We start from the raw sequence: 14,597 nt of genomic DNA, 5'->3' as shown, positions 1-14,597 counted from the left end.
ATAAAATAAAAACTTGAAAAATACAATTTTCAAGTTACTTGTAGTGCCCCATTCCTAGGCATGAGAGAAATAATGTAACAGTACATCAGTTCTGGTGGTCATCCACAGTTGTTTTTTTAATTATGTCCTTTTTTTAAAAAGATGTGACACATAGCAAAAAGACACTAGAAGATTCTGTGAAGTTGTGAATATTTCTCTGGAAAAAATCTAATTTAGATGCTGGAGAAATTAGTTACAAATTACCACCATTTATTCCACAAAAGAATGTTACTAGAGAGATAGATTTAGATGTAGTTCCTTGGAAAACTAACAAACTTTTAAATTGCATGCTTCCTACTGATACAACATTTCAGTGCTTACAAGACAAAATGTCTTCTTGTTTCAGAAAGCAAAGTTACTTACATATTTTTGTTGTTTTTTTCCCCTCCCCTCAGGAATTAAATCTTTTGTGGGTGGGGCCAATTTAATGGGAGGGTGAGGAGTTAAGTTTCTTTTCTTCCCTTTACACGAGTGGTTCTAGACTTAGGAATGAAGGTTTTTGTCTTAAAAGCCTAGTTCTTGAATAGCATTGCAGGTATATAGGTAGAGCACAAAACACATAAAAGTTAACTTGAGAGAAGATATGCTCTGTTAAACCAGTTCTTAAACTTCAGTGTGCATACAGATCAGTTAGGGGCCTTGTTAAGATGTATATTTTGTTGCATTTCTAACATGCTTCTTGTGGATATCTATGGCATTACTCCTTGTTGTAGATTGTGAGTAGAAAGTTTTTTAAAAAATTAGCTCAAAATATATTCATTAGATTCCCCCTAAGGTGGAAATGGAATAGATTTTTTAAAATGAAAAATCGAGGGCACATGGGTAGCTCAGCTTGTTCAGTGACTGACTCTGGATTTTGGCTCATTTGTGGTCTCAGGTTCCTGGGATCGCAAGCTGGACTCCCCACTCAGAGGGGAGTCTGCTTATCTCCCTCTCCCTCTGCTCATTCCCCCACTCATGCACATGCATGTGCTCTCTTGCTTTCCCTCTCTCTGAAATAAATCTTTGAAAAAAAGTAAAATGAAATTTTGAGGTAAGCTTTTAAAAATATGAATATTCAATAAATTCACATGGGGTTTTAGATTTCTCTTACCTATAAAAGAGATTTTAGTGGAACACCCCCCCCCCCCCAATACAGTGACATTCCTCTCATTTAAGGTTGACTCTGAGCAGGACATTATTATTACGGTCACAGATATCTGTGGGTAAGAGAGAAACCATTTATTTAATACCTACTGTAATCCCAGCTCCATCATCTCAGTGGTTCAGTTTAATCCTCTCACCTGCCCTTTGGGGCAGGTAATTCTGCTTATGTTTCACAAAGGAAACACTGAGACCCAGAGGTTGTACACATTTCCTAAAGCCACAGAGCTGAAGAGTGGACTTCATATCGAGGCCTCCCTGGACTTCATGTGGTTTCCCCCCTTCGGTAGTGGACACTATCTGCTTTGCAGATCTCAGGACTATAGATTTGACTGACCCCTGACCTGGGGTCGTTTGCTACAGAATGGAGCGTCTTTGACAGTCATATTGGATAGAATGGTGAACGTTGCTCATGGTTATAGTCAATAACCCCTTCGAGTAAGGTACCCTGGTGAGTTATTCATGCTAAACTCAGAGGAATTCGTTATACTTCCATGGAAGCATCCAGTGTAGAAAATCCGTGTGAAGTTCTTGATTTTTACAATTTCCATACTCTATTTTAGAACAAGTTTTGCATTTTAACACTTTTTATTTTTCATTATATATGTAAATATTTAAATTTGTGGTGACCCAAATTCCACTTGCCCTCTGCTAAAAAGAGAGGGTTAGAAATAGAATGGTAGACCAAAATAAAAAAAAAAAGAAAAAAGAAAAAGAAAAAAAATGGAAGCAGTCATTTGGCAATGGTAGCAAAGAATGCATTGAAAGGATCGGTGGCCATTTTTGTGACTCGGTAACTCTTGATTATTGTCTCTGGCCCCTGGAAGGGGGCCATTCTTTCTGTTTCGTCCCTTCCCCTCTTCCCTTCTGCTGATAGTTAAGATGCAAGGGGAAGTTACTCAAATAAGAGGGGTGAAAGCTTTTATTGTTTTAGCAAGTAATTATTAAAACAGTATGAGGGAAACCTCTGTCATCACTGCTAAAGAGTTGGGTCATTTCCATAGAAATAGAATATTTTTCCCAGAATGACAAATCTACTTGGTGGGTTCTTTCTATATGAGAAGAACAGAGATAATTGTAGGTCACTTCTAAGAACACGACCTAGTTGGAAAGGTATTCCAAAGCCTGTGGGAAAACGAAGAAACCAGAATGTTCAGCTTGGAGAAGAAATAATGGAGCAAGACTGATTTCCAAATATTTGACGAACAACGTCTTTCACAGCTATTCTGGAACCTCAAGGGGATGAGAAGTCAGATCAGCAGGTAAAAGCTAAAGGGAGATCCGTTCTGGTTCACTCCCAGAAAGAACTTGCCCGTCATCAGAGCTGTCTAAAAAGAGAACAGGATGACAGGGCGATAGGGAGCTCTCCTTTGGTGGAGAGATTTTTGGGTGACTTGTAGCAAGATGTTGTTTTGAGCACTGGGTAAGTGTTGGATTAGAAAATCTGCTACACCACCTTTGAGAGCCTGAGTCAGAATGGAATGCCCCCACGTCTTTCCAAAGAGATTGCGGAGCAGCCAGGCTCTAGTTAGGGGAAAGGATGGGAAGACAAAAGGATGGCAGAGGGGAGGACATGGCATGCGTCAGGCTGGAACTGGGAAGGAGCTTTTGAGAATGTGTTGGGGAAATCTAACCAGATACTGTTGGAAAAGTACTAATAAGGCTTATCATGAAAAATGCCAGTTTTCCTTCTAGGAAGTTTAGGGATCTGAGTGTGTGTATATCACACGCTAAGACCAGAGAAGACAATAACCAGTTTAATAAATTATTTCTGTGTATTATCTAATTACCAAGCTAACATTTTTTCTATCTAGACTGTGCCATTTGTAAGGGAACATATGTTTGGATTTTCACAATTGTGACTGATTTTTAATGTGCATGGTCTTGAACTTCATGGTGAGATAGTGAAATTAATACATGCCTCTAAGGGGCGGCAGATTGCGCTGCTGACAGATGTGGTGACGCCCTGAAGACACACCCTTCTGTAAATGTCAAGGCTGGACCCTGGGGGCCCTTTTCCTGAAACCCTGATCTCTGGGGATCAGGGTTAAAGGAAACTGACTCAGTGCTGTGTCTGCTACTGACAGCTACAAGTTATTCACTTTAGAATATGTAGCAAGCAGGCTGGTTTGTACATGCAAGTATGTCTGTTGCAGCATTAAACATTATTTTGAAATACACAAATGGAAAAGTAAACCAACTGTGAAAAAATAAAAGCTTCAGCCCCCAGCCCTGGCTCCTCGTCACCCTTCCCAGATGCAATCAGTTTCTTGGTTATCTTTCCAGAGATATATTTTTCTGCCCCTGCTCTGTACCTTGCTTTTGTCACTTAAAGATCATATCTTCTAAGAGTTAACACATGTGGACTTTGCAGCCAGAAGGCTTGGGCTGGAAGCTAGTGCCAGCATGCAGTAGCTTTGACCTTGAGCAAGTTATTGAAATGGAGATAATAGTGTCTAGAAAACGTATGGGAGGCTTTTAAAGCAATGCCTGGCCACAGTTAGCATTAAAATAGTATTAGCCATTGTCCTGTGTTGGTACTTAAGAGCACCTTCATTCTTCTTTATGGTAGTTTCTCCATTCCTTCTCAGATGTACCACCCTGTATTTCAGGAGAACCGTGCTGCAGTGAATAGCCTTGTACATGTCTCATTCCATATATGCTTGAATCTATCTGTGGGATATTCCTAAATCTGGAATTGCTAGGTCAAACGGAATTTGTGTTTTGAATTTTGATAGTTTTCTCAGTTGTCCTTCATAACAGTTACAGCAATTTGTGCTCCCACCAGTAATATTTAAGAGCCATCCCCAATAAATCTTATTAAACTGTTTTTTATCCTTGCCAAGCTTATAGGTGAAAAGGTGTCTCCTTTTGATTTTAGTTTGATTTTCTCTTACTGTGAAAAGTTGACCATCTTTTCATATAATTACTCTTCTCCTGTGGTGCCCTTTATTTTGTGTGTTCTTATTGATTTGTTAAGTTCTTTATATAAAAAGAGAACTTAGTCCCTTTTGTGTTTTGCAACTTTTTTTTTGGCTTTTCTTATTGTTTAATGGTACTTTTATCTTTTTTTAATGATTTTTTTTAAAGATTTTATTTATTTATTTGACAGAGAGAGATCACAAGTAGGCAGAGAAGAGGCAGGCAGAGAGAGAGAGGAGGAAGCAGGCTCCCTGCTGAGCAGAGAGCCCGATTCGGCGCTCAATCCCAGGACCCTGGGATCATGACCTGAGCCGAAGGCAGAGGCTTTAACCCACTGAGCCACCCAGGCGCCCGGTACTTTTATCTTAAAGTAAAAATTTGGAGGGCACTTGGGATGAGCACTGGGTGTTACATGTAAGTGATGAATCACTGAACTCTACTCCTGGAAGTAATACTATGCTATATGTTACCTAACTGGAATTTAAATAAAAACTTGAAGTTACAAAAGAAAAATAAAATTAAAAAGTAACAATTTGGAGACTTCAATAAGAAATTGGCTAAATTATTAATGGCATACTTGGAGCTATGAAAAATGTCTCACACCGAAAAATGACAGATACATTTAATGAAAACAAGTTATTACCCTGAAAAAAATGTTTATACTCATGTGTGTTCGTATTCATGGATATACATAGGAGAAGTTCAAATGTTAACATTAGTAATTATCTCTGGCTTTTGGGATCATGCATATTTAAATTTTCTTTATGCTTTTCTATTTATCTTTTCCTGCAGTGAGCATTGCTGTATTATATCTCATAAAAAACAAAAAAATAAGGTCTTTGCATTTGAGATATAAATACCAGCAAACCATAATGATCTTAGTTCTACCTGGGCTGGTTTCTCATCTAGGCCAAAAATATAAGAAAAAATCACTGCAAAACTCCCCCTCCTTTTTATGACCACACAGTTAACATGTAAAGTAATAGACATTATGTTGTTCTCTTTGTAAGTTGAAATTGTAAGGGCACCAGCCAGTACAGAGTTAAATTTTATCACCTAACTTTCTGGCAAGTCTTGTTTTGTTTTGTTAAATAATAAATGCTACAAAAACAAACTTTAGATATTGCGATGCTTTAAACTGAAACCATGAAAATAGTTAATATAATTCTATATTTAAACCAGTATTTTGGAACGGAAGTTAAATTTTTTATTTAATAGGTAACTTATTCGGGGTGCTAGGTCAGTTTTTCCCTTAGCTACTATTCCATCCTTGTAACATTTTCTTTTATTAAAAAGGGAGAAAATTCTTTATGGTAAGACTAAAACCTGGTGCCCACAGAGAAAGAGCTGTTATAGCCTCATTTATCATGATTTACATTTTAGTTTTAAGTATCTATACAAAAGGACTATTTGGCTATTAGGATGCCTTGGTTTATTAGGTTGTTTGCAGGCATGTCTGCCATAGTGGTATGAGTATACATTCTGCAGGGTCTTAAGGTAATCCTTGTTTTCTTAAAACTTTCAGGTTAACTGTAATACCTTATATCTTAGTCTTAACCTAAATACCTGTGATGATTCAAAGCTGACTTACAGGGAGACATTTAAGCCCCATCTAAATGTTTTGGCCCAAAATATTGTTTGGATTAGTTCAATGGGGCACAGGGTGGGGGAGGAAGAAATTCTTTGTGTATTCAGTGAGTCAAGTACATGCCTCAAAGACCTATTGCCCTGCAGTTTTTTTCTATATTCTTAGAACCTTATTTATTCAGCAAATGACATCAAAGCCCTACCATGTGCTAGGATATAAAATGGGGTGGTTTGGGGGGAAAGCTGAGGTTTTCTTTTTTGTTGTTGTTACATTAGTCACCATACAGTTGATACCATTAGTTTTTGATGTACTGTTCCATTCTGACCTCAACGAGTTCACAGTCTCCTGGGGGACAGAAACCTGTAAACCAGTGATTCCAGTCTGAGAGCAACAAGGGCTGAATTAGGGGGTCAGGCAGTTCTGAGCTCAAACCATGACCCTGCCCCTCACTGGCAGGGTGACACCTTGGGTGCCTTCACCTCCCCAAGCCTTAGCTTCTGCAGAGGCAAAACAAGCCAAATGAGTGTTCCTCTCAAGACTCGTTAGCAGGGCCAACAGTGCTCACGGTAGAAAGGCTAACGAGCCTGGTGCAGGCAGAGTACACACAGATTACCTCTTTGGTCCTTTGAATGCTCAAAGGGGACTCATTAGAGAAGTCACTTGAAGAATAAGTCCTCCCCCAAATTATCATGTTTTATACAAAGCCTAAGAAAGAAAGGATGGTGTATCTGTTAACTGAGAAATAAGTAGCATTTCTACCAAAACAGGTACAGGTGTTTAACATTCCAAGTACATATTTCTTAGGGATAACTCAGTGCTGGAACCTTGTTTTCCAGTTAGCTCTAATAAAACAGCTGGGGGGAAGGTCATGTACACATGGACGGAGTTTCAAAATACCACTCCCTACTTTCCCTCTCTTGAGAAGCAGTATCCCCGACCTCACTGCTGCTTAAACAACCCTCTGCCCCCTCCCCCACACTGCAGTGGTGGTTAATCTAACAATAGGGGGACACAGACTCTGCAGCCATAGGGATCTGAGGACATCGTCAAAGTGACTTGTCCAAAATGAAAGTTGTTCTTCATATTTTGGGTACGTGCATATGTAAAAAAATATTTATATTATATGTAATGTTATAAATTTGTTTTGATGTAAAAGTGTCTTAAACTAGTTACCCACAATAAAGTTAATGCTCCAGGAAGATGTAGAGGTTTCCAGAACACCTCTGCATCTTCTTGGGGCTAGGTGTACTCTCCAGTGTGAGAAGCATAGCAAATAGACCTTTTCAAAGGAGAACTTCTTGCTTTAGAGATTTTTTTAAAAAGAGAGAGAAGAAGAAAGAACAAACATATCTAGTGCCCGTTTAGATTTACTTCTGTTCTACTGCTTAGAGGTTAATTATCCCCATAGAAAATTTTCCCTGGTAACTAAGAGTCAACCGGCCAGCCAGCTTGACAGCAGAAACCTACATTGGTGAGGATTGAGAGATGGTGAGCTTGTGTCTGCCTTTGTATATCTGCTCATATCCCAACAGGAAGTAGTCCTCGTGTTAGGATTCCTGATCATGGTGTCCTGGACATAATTTGCACTCTCCCTGAGCCAAATATTTTCTGTAAACACAATGCATAGAGTTTGAGGGAGGCCTAGACCTAAATCCTAACTTCTCTTAAAAAATCTGGAATTCTGTACAAATGACGATCTCAGTTTGCAGTTTATTCCAAGTAAACCTGCCTTGATGCTGTCGGTGCTAGAAAGGGATGTCGGCACGTACACACACAGCCCTGCTTTTCCCATTCCAGGTGGACAGTATCTGACAGTGTCGGGAGCCAAAGGCCCAGGGGGAAAAGCCGCTCGCTTGGTGCTACCTCTTGGCCACCTCATGCATTCAGGGGACCTTTGCCTGTCGTTCAGGCACAAGGTGACGGGGCTGCACTCCGGCGCGCTCCAGGTGTTTGTGAGAAAACACGGTGCCCACGGAGCGGCCTTGTGGGGCAGGAATGGTGGCCGTGGCTGGAGGCACACACACATCACCTTGCGAGGGGCTGACGTCAAGAGCGTAAGTAGAACCGAAAAGGAGGCAGAGCCTGGGAGGTTTTTCTTTCATAGGAGAACTCTAGGATCTGCATCTGAAGAAGCCTCGTTCTCCTCATTGGGGCACAAAGGTTTGTGTTTTTCTGGGAAGGAGAACTCCATTTCCCTTCTCTTCCTATAATCCCTCCTTGCCACTGCGCTTCCCTTCTTCATTGCCGCCTGCGATACCACCACCACCACCCCCTCCCCGCCCCCAGTGAAAGCCCCATTTTTCATGAAAAAAAATTCAGGAATTAAAAACAGTTAACTCGAATGGGTGGTGAGCTTAACTGTACCTGCTTTTCCTTTTTCTGCAATGCCTTTACTTTTCAGAGTCACTCTAAAGGGTTTTGTCTTTTTTTTGGTTATTTCTTTTTTTTGAAATATTTCTTTAAAGTCTAATTTTGCCTCACAGATCATAGTTAAGCAGCCTTGGGTGGAAACCGAGAACAATATGCTTGGGAAGTTCTATTCTATTCGGACAGGATGTGGGAAAAGCTTTGATTGCATATATAAATTTCATCTTAAGTAATCAAGTCACAGGTAGCAATGAAATAATGTTTTGGGAAAAGCATCTTTATGCTCATACATATTCATAAAACTTGCTATTAGGAGATTCTGCAGCTATGACTCTAGGTATGGTTTCTAGAAACTGCATTAAAGGGGATACAGCTTTCATCTGTCTTGGATTTGCTTTGCTCTTTGAAAAAAAATACTGTTTGGAAAAATAAAGCCATTTCAAATTACAGCATAGAAAGGTTTCTGTTTCCAAAAGAGCGAAGATGCGCTACAGAAAATAAAATACAAGAAAGTGTTTGTGGTTTATATAAGCAAAACAGCGCTTTGATTGGATTGTGGCGTTCAGTTCGACTTCATTTTAGGCAGCAAAGCTGGCTCAACCCACGGAGGGAAGAGCGGTCGCCTAGGATGGGCTGCGCAATTACTGTCTCCCAGGTCTGCGGCTCTGATTCCTACACCTCTAGAGTCCATCTCATTTTTTTACTCCTAACCTTGGTCATCTTTGGCATGGTGTAAGCATTCCTTCGTAAGCATTCCTAAATGGAAGGAAGCAGCCTGTCACCCAGGATGGCTTTTTTAAAAGAGTAACCGCTTCTGAATGATGTGGTCTGATGACCAGTTGACTGATGACTGGAGTTTCTACCAAAAGGCAAGCCTCAGGTGACACGGGTCATGTTCTAGTCTTTTCCTTCTGTTGAGTAAGTGCACCCCTCGGTTTGTGGGGAGGGTTGCCTTTATTCTGTGACGTTGGTCGGGAAGGGGCAGAGGAAGCTTGACGGGTGTGCGTTCTCTCCCCAGGTCATCTTCAGAGGGGAGAAAAGGCGTGGCCACACGGGGGAGATCGGATTGGATGATGTGAGCCTGAGAAAAGGCCACTGCTCTGAAGAACGCCAGCGGCTTCCAAACTAGCAATGAATTCCCTGTTGCTCTTCTCTGTTTCCGGTCTTCACCTCCTGTCCTCTCCTCCCTCTTGTCAGGCCTGGGAGAAGAACGGGCCAGTGGGTCAGGAGAAAGTCTGATGGGGGACCCACACCCGTGGCCTGCTTTTGTGCAGTTCCAGCAAACGGTGACACCCCCCTTGAAATACGCGGGGCCCCTGCAGACGCATCCAAGCCAGCTTGGGTGTTACCTTCCAGCCTGAGGCTCTTTTAGGAAGGCCTTTGGCGCGCGCGCTATCTTCCGTCCTAGTTAGGAGGCATTTGCAGTAGTAGCAAATGATGGGAGACGTTTTCAAAAGAAATCCGTGCAAATGGCCGCTCTGTTATCTGTTCAGTGTTGTACCATGAGTAGTATTGACTTCCTTTAAGCTATGTTGTACAAAGTGCTTGTGAAGTTGGTTTCTCCCCTTCCCTTGTTAGCTCTGGCCTGACCTGAACTCTGACTTCTACTGCCATTCACTTTATAAAAGAAGGGTGTGTAACCTCTCAAGATGCATTTATTCTCGTTATCTGTATTTTTTTTTAAAGACAGTTATGTAGAGTGGGCACGTAATCCCTCGTTAGTATTGTGTTTTGTGTAAATGTGCTATTGATATTAAGTAGTTAGGTGTTCTTAATATTTACAGACTCTAGTTGCAAGGGGAAAGGCAGCTTGTGATCTCTTGAATTAAAAACTACCCAGTGAAATGTCATCCAGTTCCATGACCTTATTTGGGCAGCAAGAGAAAATCAGAAGAGATGTCAAGTGTGGTAGTGGAGGGATGAAGTTTTCATGGCCTTGAGTCTAATCACTGTAAAGGATAGTGAACCATTCAGGTAGACAGGAAACTGCAGTTACCATATAAAACCCTCACTGTTTCAGGTTATGCTTTAAAACCAACAGTTTTCACAATAACATGGCTCTCTTTGGTAATTTGTAAAAAGCTCTGTAAAAGTTCTGGTTGTTTCAAAAAAAAGATTCTGTTTCTGGAAGGCTGAGGGGAAGCATGGGGAAAGCTCTGTTGGAACAGATTTTCATACTAATTTTTAAGTCCATATATATTTAGGTCTTGAATTATGACTTACATGCTGTCTTGTCAGAATGGGATTGGAGGCAAGTCCTGTGCTTGGAGGCATTTTGTGGGGATTCACACACATGTCAGAGCAAGCGAACAAGATTGGAACTCTAGGATCTAGGAACCCCCCCCCTCCATTTCCTCCCTGGATATTTTACCTTCATGTTAAAAAATATTTTAAAATATACAACTTTTCTAGGGCAACTTACTCCTGAACCTTTTCTTCCATTTCTGATGAGGTAATCAAAATATTTTCTGCTGTTTTTGCCAGGAATCACAAAGATGATTAAAGGGTTGGAAAAAAAGATCTATGATGAAAAATTAAAGGAACTGGGATTATCCAGCATGGAGAAGAGGAGACTGAAGGGCAAACCATTGCTGGTTTTCCAGTGTATGAATGGTTGGTACAGAGAGGATGGTGACCAGCTGTTCTCCAGATGTGCTAAGAATGGAACGAGAGGAAACAGGCCTAGACTGGAGTGCAAGGGGGCATTTCCTGGCAGGGACAATTGTTAAATGAGAATCCTTTGTTTAAGGGAAAAAAAAAAAAAAGTGACTGTCTCTCTCTCTCTCCCTCTTTCTCTTCTCTTTCTCTCTTTTTGAGGCTTTTTAAAAAGATCAGATAAGAATCTATTTAAGAAGGCTAAAGATGTTATTTTGTCAAGGCAGAGTAACAGATTACAGAATCTTCCAAAGGATGTTTTGATCCTATTACCCTGTAAGGAAAATCTTCTGAGTCATTTGGGCGAGGCCAGGGTCTAATTTAGGCATTTACCTCTTGGCCCCTAATGGAGGAGAACCAAAACGGGAAAAGCCCACCAAGTGCAGAGCTCACTCAAGATCTCACTATGGCAAACCTAGCAGGATCCAAACAGGAAAAACAAAAACACAACAAACTTGTATTCTTAATAGAGTATGATGGACATTATTTTAGTATCTTAATAATATCCTCATGCAGTAGGATTCAGTTTTTTTTTTTTTTTTCCATGGTAAAGGTATAACCCTTTCACTTGCTCAGTGGAGGATATTTCAAGTTTTCAAAGAGACCGTAGTAAAGAACAGAGATTTAGAGGTTTTTATCTGATGCATTCTCTCTGCAATGTGTGTGACTACTTAACCTGGCCCCTGGGAAAGAGCCCTCTGCTCCATGTCACTGTCCGGATCCTTGCTTCACTGAATCACTGTAATTCACTTTCTCTTGTCAATTGGAATCTCCCAAGTTACGCAAAATGTTTTTTTTTTTTGGTGGGGGGAGGGGGCTTGAGAAGTAGTTATAACAGAATATCTTTTGTCATTTAACTTGGTCGGCAGGACCGGAGCAGGATGTAAAGCAGTGAGCTTTCAAGTAGGGGCCAGGCAACAGGGCTTTAGATCCATTTTTAATGATTCATTGCCTTTGTGGTCCTATAACTGCACAACTGAAGAGGAAAGGGGGAAATCATGGAAAATGTCACTTTTAGGTGCCAATAACGACATTGCACTAAGTTGACAGAAGTTATCCAAAGTACTGTATAACATCTTGTTTATTATTTAATGTTTTCTAAAGTGAAAAATGTTAGTGGTTTTCCAAATAGCCAAATAAAAATAATTCTTTGTAAATAAAAGCACTGTTAATGATACCTATTGTCAGTTATTGTTTGGCATTTTGTTTTGTTTTTGATTGGGAGAATATTAGAGTAGCTTGAAGTTTCACAAACGTCATCTTTTACTTTTTGGAAAACTGGGAGCAAAACTGCTGCCCACACCAGGATGTTTTCTAGGCTATGAAATAGGGGAGACCTTTTTATCAGCATGCCCAGAGAAAGGGGTCTGAGGATCACTATAGCAACAGGTCATACCTTGGCAAATTGCTTTGTTTTCTTGTATCTCACTTAGTTGTAAACATTAGTCTTAAACATTAGCCTTTCATGGGAAGTCAGGATCAGCTGAATAAATATATATGAATTCTAAGCAAAAAGTCTTTTACTAGTGTTGGTTTTGTTAACTTATAGTAGTTCACTCATATTCCAGGAACCTTTCCTGATGGAGAAAACAACTATAAGGAAACGAACCTAATGAAATCGTGCAGGATTAAAAGTGAGTCGTCCTGACAAAATGAGAGGAACTCCCCATTCTGGCACTGCAAACTGCAGTGGAGAGGGTTAGAACTAGGGACCCTGAACAAATTTTCCTGTCCCAAGACACAGAAGACACACTAGTTTAAAAGAGCAACTAGTAGGGGCATGGGGGTGGCTCAGTCATTAAGCATGTGCCTTCAGCTCAGGTCATGATTCCAGGGTCCTGGGACTGAACCCTGCATCCGCTCTCTGCTCACCGGGAGGCCTGTTTCTCCCTCTCCCACTCTGACTGCTTGTGTTCCCTCTTTCGTTGTGTCTCTCTCTGTCAAATAAATAAAATCTTAAAAAAAAGCAACCAGTATACAAATGATCCAGCCCTAGCCGAGGATGCAGAGAAGGGGGAACCCTCTTATAGTGTTGGTGCAAATGCAAACTGGTGCAGCCACTCTGTAGAACAGTATGGAGGTCCCTCAAAAAGTTAAAAATAGGACAATCTTATGATCCAGTAATTCCACTACTACAGATTTACCCAAAGAATACAAAAATACCAATTTGAAGGGATACATGCACACTGATGTTTACAGCAGCATTATCTACAATAGCCAAGTCATGGAAACAGCCCAAGTGTCCATTGACTAATGAATAAAGAAGAGGTAACACATACACACACAGGAATATTAGCCATCAAAAAGAATGAAATCTTGCCAGTTGCAACGACAGGGATGGAGCCAAAGAGTATTACGCATAACGAAATAAGTCAGAAGAAGACAAATACCATATGATTTCACTCATACATGGAATGTAAGAAACATGATCATGGGGGGAAGAAAGAGGAAAACTAAAAAACAGACCCTTAACTATAAAGAACAAGCTGATCGTAACCAGAGGGGAGGTGGGTAGGAGGATGGGTGCAATAGCTGAGGGGGATTAAGGAGTGCACTCGTGATGAGTACCACGTGTTTCATGTAAGTGTTGAATCCCTAAATTTTACACCTGAAACTGGTATTACGCTGTATGTTAACTGGAATTTAAATAAAAACAAAAAGAACAAAAGATCCAGCCTTAGAATGCTGCCAACTGATAGGAGAGTGGTTGGAACTTTCCACTGGTCGGAGGGGCTAGTGAGTGCCATGGCTTACAATCCCAATCCACCTTGGTAGAATGGATGAAAACAGTTCAGGTGCACAAGCCAGCTTCCCACATCAGGAGCCCTGGGCCCCTAGCCTACACCAGCCCCCGCAGCTCCACACCAAGGCAGCCCCAGCACAGCACAGCATTCAATAGGACATCCCTAGTCAGCATTCAGTATACCTCTAGCTGTCTCACCAAAGTAACAGGTAAAATGTATCCCAGCACACTCCATGCCTATACCACTTCAGCTCCAGTTAACTTGCTAGGGTGTCCCATGTGTGGAGCATCCCAGGACCCCATGGCCCACACTGCACCTCAGCTTCAGCTGCCATGCAGGGAGCTCTCTCTGCAGAAAGCCTCAAACCACACTGGCTTGCATCCACTTCAGCTTCTGCTGTCCTGCCAACATGTCCTCTGGGTGGAGAACCCTGGGACATCCCAAATGCATGCCCACTTCAGCTCTGGCCATCCCCCTTGGGGAGTTCCAGCAGAGAATGCCCTGGGACCTCCCAGCCCATGCCAGCCACTGTTCTAGCAAACCTAACTTATCAAGCATACATAGTCTACACATGGGATGACCGTACACAAATCAATCCTTCAAGTTTAGAAGTAGCTGTTCTGCCCAATTTATAGAAATAAACACAGAAAGTCAAGCAAAATGTGGAGACAGAGGAATATGGTTCAAATGAAAAAACAAGACAACCCCCCCCCAAAAGTAAATGAAATGGAGATAAGCCATATACCAGATAAAGAGTGTAATGATCATAAAGATGCTCACTGGACTAAGGAGTGGAGGAACTCAGTGAGAATTTCAACAAACATACAAAATGTAAAAAACTGAAGTTGAACAATACAATAATTGAATGAAAAAATACACTAGAGGGAATCAACAGTAGATTAGCAAATGCAGAACAGTGTTCTGGGATATAGGGTAATGGAAAGCAACCAAGCTGAACAGCAAAAAGAAAGATTTTTTTTCTTTTTTTGAAAAATGAATTTTTAAAATAAGGATAAGTTTAAGGGATCTCCTGGACCATATAAGGAGAGTGAACATTTGCATTGGAGGGTTCCCAGAAGAAGAGACAGACGAGAAGGGCCAGAAACTTATTTGAAGAAATAACATCTGAAAACTTCCTT

The 14,597-nt window shown here is 41.0% G+C and overlaps 1 protein-coding gene across 5 annotated transcripts in view; it reads left to right on the top strand.

The window, feature by feature from the left end:
* The window catches only part of NPNT (nephronectin), an 80,246-nt gene extending 68,355 nt beyond the window's left edge, over positions 1-11,891 (top strand). For 4 of the 5 annotated variants that reach the window (XM_082729189.1, XM_082729187.1, XM_082729188.1 and 1 more), the window contains 2 exons: positions 7,490-7,746; positions 9,078-11,891. In XM_082729189.1, the coding sequence (XP_082585315.1) occupies positions 7,490-7,746; positions 9,078-9,188 (368 nt within the window). In that variant the 3' untranslated portion in view covers positions 9,189-11,891. The remainder of the gene's footprint in view (positions 1-7,489; positions 7,747-9,077) is intronic. The other variant, XM_082729190.1, reaches the window with a different exon arrangement.
* Positions 11,892-14,597: the final 2,706 nt, after the last annotated feature.

This window comes from Mustela nivalis (genome assembly GCF_964662115.1).
Source record: "Mustela nivalis genome assembly, chromosome: 4".
Classification (NCBI taxonomy): Eukaryota; Metazoa; Chordata; class Mammalia; order Carnivora; family Mustelidae; genus Mustela; species Mustela nivalis.
This window is presented reverse-complemented; position numbering and strand designations above follow the sequence as displayed.